Raw genomic sequence first — 7500 nt, 5'->3', positions numbered from 1 at the left:
ATTTTCATAAATCTAACCATCCACCTTGAAAAAATTCACCATTGTTATCATTAACGAATTTCATTCATAGAAATTAAATTTAAATTCTATTTTCGAATTTAATTCGAAAATGAGAAGAAAAAAATGAAAAAAAAAGAAAAAAGAAAAAAAAAAGGAAAATTTAATTTGCTCTCCAATTATGTGATTAAACTTCAATTCGATTCTCATAATAATATGCGAAATTAAAATAAACGAAGTAATCATAGAAAATATTTTCATGTTGGTGTAAAACGAAAAAAAAAAGGAAAAGAAGAAAATATTCCGAAAAATGAATGATAAATTATGCGATCTAGATAATGCAATAGCAGGAAGCAGATATTAAAGAGTAGAATGGATTATTAACGGAAAAGCCACGCCGAATGAAAACAAACATTAGAGTAGAAGAGTTGAAAAATCAGAATCGTGTTTCCAGTCTTGGTCTATCATGCAAAGTGGATGAAAAGAGAGTCGAGGGGTTTGGTTATCCATCGCATCGAGAGAGAGAGAGAGAGAGAGAGAGAGAGAGAGAGAGAAAGAGAGAGAGAGGAAAAGAGAAAAGAGAAGTTAACTGTAGGGGTTCTAGCATCATTCGTTGCACAAAAGCCGTAAACTACACTGGCCGGTTATTTCGATCAATCCTCGAGAATGCGGCCGTCCGGAAAATATTCACATCGATCTACACCGACTGACCCTTCTATCTACTCCCCCACCTCTCTCTCACTCTCTCTCTCTTTCTCTGTTTCTGTTTCTGATCCCTCCGATCTTTCTTTCTCTCTCTCTCTCTTTCTCTTTCTCTATCTATATATCTCTATCTATCTATCTATCTATCTATCTATCTATCTATCTATCTATCTATCTATCTATCTATCTATCTATCTATCACTCTCTCTCTCTCTCTGTCTATCTCTCTCGTATTCATTCTCTTTTCTACTCATCGTCTTGCTCGAAACACTATAGACGAAACCTATACATAAATAACTGCGCGTAGATACAAGCGTGTACCACACGGAGAAAAGCTTTCGTTTACTTTCGCCACATTACTTTCGCCCTTACCATCCTTTAGTTTTCTTCCCCATTCACCCTTCATCTCGTCTCAACATTTATCCCTTATCCTGAGCCAAGCATGTGATACCAGATACATACACTTTATATGATCCACCTTAAAGTGCTCTTTTTTTTCTTAATGGTAGTAGAGACGACGAGGGTCAGCCGAAGCTCAGCATCGGTCTCTTTAGGTCTTTACAAAAGAATGTCGGAAAACGAATTTTTAAGATCACTTGTGTTACTATAAATATCATGTAATAACAAAAGTATTTCTGTCATATATGTACATACATACAATATTTATATACACATAAACATATTTATCTTTGATTTCTTTCTCTTTTTCTTCTTTTCTTTTTTTCTTCGAGTAATCATAAAAATTTTAATTATTTTATTATATTTATTTATATCGTAAAAATTTTTTTTCTATGATTTTATTGTAATTATTTATATCGTAAAAATATTAATTATATATATATATATATATATATATATATTTCTCAACTAAATTTTATATTGATTTTTACAAATCTGCGATATCTTATATAGATAGGTTGTATACATATGTATAATAAAAAAAAAAAAAGAAACCAATGTAGAAACAAAATCATTTTTCCATTGATTTTCTATTAATAAAACAAAATGTTATATTAAAGATTTGATCCATAACTGATACTTCAATAAATGGATTATTTGATTCTTATCAATCTTATAATTATTTATAATCCAATTAATAAATTCATGTTTTCAGAACCGAAAACCGAAATACTCGGTGCACCGGATCTTTACATCGACAGAGGCAGTACAATCAACCTCACCTGTATCATATTACAAAGTCCAGAACCCCCGGCTTATATATTCTGGAATCACAACAACGCCGTGAGTATTAAAGTTCTTTATCGTATTAACTGATATCTTTATCGTAAGACTTTAATTGATTAAATATAACGTAATAAAAAGTCTAAAAATGTTATACGATCAAATTATACGTTTGTTTACCTGCTTAGAAATAGTAACAATTAGTAGATAAGGAGCTATTAATGAAAGATTAAATTAATGATAGTAACGAAATATTACAGTAAGGACGAAGAAGCATTAAACGAGAAAACAATTCAAATGTAGACTTATATATATATACATATTATTTGTCATTTGAAACGTTAACCTTCTCTCTCTCTCTCTTTCTCTCTCTCTCTCTCTCTTTCTCTCTCTCTTTCTCTCTTTCTCTCTCTCTCTCTCTCTCTCTCACTCTCTTCATTTTCATCCAAACATTTCCTATAATTTCAATAATACTTTAAAACCATCCGAGAGATATGATGATAGTCACGGACGAACAAGCGAACGAATGAACGAAACACGATATTGAATAAAATATTAAAATATACAATACTAAACAGAATAGAGAATATGCTCTCTTTCGTTTACATTCGCCTTTAGAAATATCGTTTGCACATCGAACGTGTAGTATCAAATATCATTTGATAATCGATATTATAACAAAATATATATATATATACAAATATATATATATACAAATATATATATATATATTTTGTTATAATAATAGCATACCTACATATATACATTATATATAATATATATATATATATAAAAAACAAGTCAATATATATATATATATATATATATATATATATACATATATATATATATATTGACGCGTTAACACGCAAAGATAAATATACTGTATATCAACGTGGAATTAAAATCTCGCTGAAACTCGATACGTATTTCACGCTAGGACGACGCTCCAACCTATCCACCTATCTACCCATCGTGGCTTCGAACGTATTTCCGGATCGAATAGCTCTCTATCTTTTCCCAAGAGAGATGGTTAGAGGGTGCAAGAGAAAGTAAAAGACGGAAAGAGAGAGAGAGAGAGAGAGAGAGAGAAAGTACATTAAACCATGGAGAGATGAGATGAAAAAAGACTGAAAAAAAAGAAAGGAAAAAAAGAAAAAAGAAAAGAATGGGAAAAAGGAAAAAAAACGAAGAAACAAAAGCAAATTTAGAAAAAAAATGTAAAAGAAAGAAAGAAGATTGGAAAGAAGAGAGAAGGAAGAAAGTTGAAGGATGGCAAGGGGGTAGGAATGGTGGGGTTTGCTTGGGAAAGAAAATGAAAAACAATGACTTTTCAGAGGGAGAAAATTTAATAACGATCGCTTACATCGGTGACCTTTTTATTTGAGAAATATTAGAATTAGTAACGTATTAGGTAAGAGTAGTACTCGACTATAGTTGAGCAGTTCCCGGAGAAGATAAGGGCTCCGATAACAGTCATTGGCCCACTCTAAACTACTCTCCTGTCATATAGGAATCTCGGACAGGTTGAAATGCTTCCGCCGTATGTTAGTTACCGGAACGGCATTTGCATTTGGTAACTAGGCCGCTACTGTTGAAATCCCGGCCGGCTACTCTAACTTGACTATACCTATACGTATCTACTTTCTTCTCTATAGGTTGGATAAAATCGTTCGGTAATTTTAAAATAAAGTAACTCCTTGTCATTAATAGTTACGAATGATCTCATAACGGTCTGATTAATTACTAAAGGGTTTTAATGTAATCCGTTTCGAACTGAAATCTCGTATTTCATCTTTTATTTCACTCACTCTCTTTATCTATCTATATATATATATATACATACATATATATATATACATACATATATATATACATACATATATATATACATACATATATATATACATATATATATATATCCCTCCCTGCTTCCTATCTTTCTCTCTCTCTCTTTCTCTCTTTCTCTCTCTCTCTTTCTCTCTCTCTGTTTCTCTCTCTCTTTCTCTTTTTCTCTCTCTCTCTCTCTTTTTCTCTCTATCTATCTATCTATCTATCTATCTATCTAATACTCATAATTACTCTTCTTTATTATCAGCCACTCGTTCTATGTTTGATCGAAACTTTAATAATACCTCTAAAAGCATAAAAATTTCTAACAAATACGACTTGTTCTCTGTGCTGTCATTAATAACATAATACAATGATTTAACGAAAGTTCTATTCGATATTCTTTTATCATATATCAGTACTTTGTCTTGTCTAATTCATTAAACGATATTTTTAATATTTCACGTTAATATGATTCTTCTATAAATTAATATATATATATATATTAATCTATAGAAGAATATATATATTAATATATATATATATATATATTAATCTATAGAAGAATATATATATTAATATATATATATATATATATTAATCTATAGAAGAATATATATATTAATATATATATATATATATATATTAATCTATAGAAGAATATATATATTAATATATATATATATATATTAATCTATAGAAGAATATATATATTAATATATATATATATACATCATAAATATTTGATATATGAATATAATAAATATAATAATATTAAATGAATAAATATAATAAATAAATATAATTAAAAATATAACAAATAATAAACAAATATTTGATATATAAATAGTAAATATAAATATAGAAAAATATAATACACATATATCTATTGCAAGATAGATGAGAACTTTTCTAAGGTAGAAAAAAATTATTTAAAATTGAATATTTTAAATAATTAAATTATATAAAAAATTAAATTATATAAAATTGAACTCCTGTCCTTGATAAAAAAAATAAACATTCTTATATTAAATTATAATATCGTGTATTAGTAAACAAAAATAAATAAAAGAAAATTTTATAGAACAGCTTACAGTATATACCTACCATTTATAATAATATATATATATGTATATTAAATATTATTATTCATGTACGGCAATAAAGTACGCCAAAAGATTTAAGATGATTTTAAAGATTCAATTACTCTTTTTCGTAATACTACAACAGACCAGCTTGTAAAACTAATCTCTAAATTCCAATCTCCGATAAGTTTCAAAAAAAGGATAATCGATTTTTTTTTTTTTTATCACCAGAAAGATGATCATAAGAAAGATATCACCATCTAGGAACTTTCTGAGCGCCAATCCCCTTTTTTCCTTTTCTCTTTTTATTTCTTTTTCTTTACGTTCCATTATATATGAATATAATTAGAATTATCATTGAAAGAAAAATGATCGAAAATTTCTAGTAAAATCACGGATTGCCCTTCAGGCGACGTAATCGTGGTAAGACGGCAATGGCGATGGCGGCGATGGCGGTAGCATTGGCGGCGGCGCGACGCCACGAAGTCGGTTTAAGGACCAAAGGAGAAAGAGAGATGGAAGTGAAAGAGGATAGGATATCGTAGAGAAACGGGCGATAAGGAGTAAACTCGAATCGTCTCTGGGGAACCTTACGAAATTGCAATCGCCAGCGATATGATAAGGTCGCACTCGATCGATCGACCATACCTACCGCGAAATATTTTCTAGCCGCAAGGAATTCTCTCAACCGTTAAAGAGAGAGAAAAAGAGAGAGAGAGAAAGAGAGTGAGAGAGAGAGAGAGGAAGAGAGAGAAGGGGATGATTCCTCCCTTACGCTCCAATAAACCTCTATCCCTTTGATTTCGATTGAATTTCGATCGCCGATCTACTCTCTTCCTCTATCGCATACGTTTATTTCACCTATACTCGGATGGAAAAAAAGGACACAACATGATTTAAGAATATTTCGAAAAGTGCCATGGTATATTATATGCATACGTATGTATCATAAAACATGTCTATATATATGTATATATATAAAATATTGTTTTCTACACCTATATAAAATATAAAAAAAAAATATATATATATATATATGTATGTGAGTATATTCTAAAGATATATGTAAAAATATTTTTTTTTACATAGATCGAAACTAGACATTTGATTTTTGAAGACTTTATAGAACTTTATTATTATAATATTTTTTTCATTTAATGATTTTTATTATACTAACGTTGTATCTCATATTTAAAGACGTTAAACAATCGACACCATAAAATATATCTATGTATATATGTATATGTGTATATAAATGTCGTTTCCTTTTTTTTTTTTTTTTTACATAGACTGAAACGAAAACTTTGTCCCAGTCTTTGCAAATTTCTTCTTTTTCTTTCTTTATGTTCTTTTTCTTTTAATTTAACATTTAAAAATTTTTATTATGTCAACGTAGTATCTCTCATTTTGGTATATGTTAATAGACAATCGTTCCACGACAACTTCTCTGACGAGAGAATATTTTTACACCGTTATCGCTTGCTCGTTTGGATAATATCAAAGTTTCTTCAAAGTTTCGAATCTTCTCCACCTAGACAAAACAGAAACTAGAACAGCAACATGTATACTCACTTTAATGGTGTTCCTAATAGGAAGACAGTGACAATGACCGATCCACCTCTTGGGTGAGAAACACTCTCACTCCTTATCGCATTCGACCTTAACCACTTACAATTGTATCATGATTATACTCTATCACCTAATCCTGTCTATTAGTATACAAAGACATTATATTTCGTCAATTAAATGACTACGATCTTAACATCTACGATATTTAACATCTCCTTATATATATGTAAAACTTTATAACGAGAACTAGCTTCAAAATGTGTTTACAATGTTGATATGTATATACGTTTGCGTGTGTATGTATGTGTATATATATATATATATATATATATATATGTATATACAGTACCGAACAAATGTATCCGAACAAATGATTTTTCTGAATTTTTATGGATAATTCAATGTATTAATATTAAACTAATAGATGGATTTATAGAGGAAAGGGCGACAAATCATTCATATTAATAGACTTCGTAAATTTTAACATAATACATATATCTTTCAAAAATAAATAAAAATTTAATTGACAAATGTATCCGGATAAAACTTAAATATTAAAGAAATTATAAAAATCGACATAAAATAATATCGACATAAAACAATAAAATACTTTAATATTTGATAGAAAATCCTTTGAAATCTATAACGACCTGCATTCTTTTAGTCATTGTAATATTAATTAAATTAAAAAAAAAAAAAAACCAAATCAATCCAATTTATATATTTTCTATTAATTTTCTTATATTCAAACTAATAATTAATTTAATCGAATTTAACGAATTACATAATATCTAGATAATATGAGCGTCAATTAAATTATATGACAATTAAGTCATATTAAAAATTATATGACTTTTATATAAAAAAAGGTTCGGTATAATAATAACTTTCATAGAAACGTGAAAAATCTTGTTCGGAAGTGATAAGAACTTAACGAAAAACGGTGTCAGTGATCCAAGATCTAAACGTTCCAACGATTAGTACGTGAAAGAAGCTGAACTTTTTTATTTTTTTTTTCCTTTTTTTCTTACATTTTTTCTTTTTTTTTTTCTTCTTACATTAATGCTCCTTGATGATAAAGACCATCAAGATAACCATTTCTTCTTTTTCCCTTTTTTGTCGTCTGTGAATTCAT

General features: G+C 28.6%; 1 protein-coding gene across 3 annotated transcripts in view; it reads left to right on the top strand.

Annotated features, from left to right (window-relative positions):
* LOC118440631 (zwei Ig domain protein zig-8) overlaps nt 1-7500 on the top strand; it is a 324123-nt gene that overhangs the window by 302386 nt on the left and 14237 nt on the right. For all 3 annotated transcript variants that reach the window (XM_085665055.1, XM_085665054.1, XM_035863962.2), the window contains one exon: nt 1814-1941. In XM_085665055.1, the coding sequence (XP_085521181.1) occupies nt 1814-1941 (128 nt within the window). The remainder of the gene's footprint in view (nt 1-1813; nt 1942-7500) is intronic.

This window comes from Vespa mandarinia, chromosome 2, assembly GCF_050613455.1.
Source record: "Vespa mandarinia isolate Hongniang chromosome 2, ASM5061345v1, whole genome shotgun sequence".
Taxonomy (NCBI): domain Eukaryota; kingdom Metazoa; phylum Arthropoda; class Insecta; order Hymenoptera; family Vespidae; genus Vespa; species Vespa mandarinia.
This window is presented reverse-complemented; position numbering and strand designations above follow the sequence as displayed.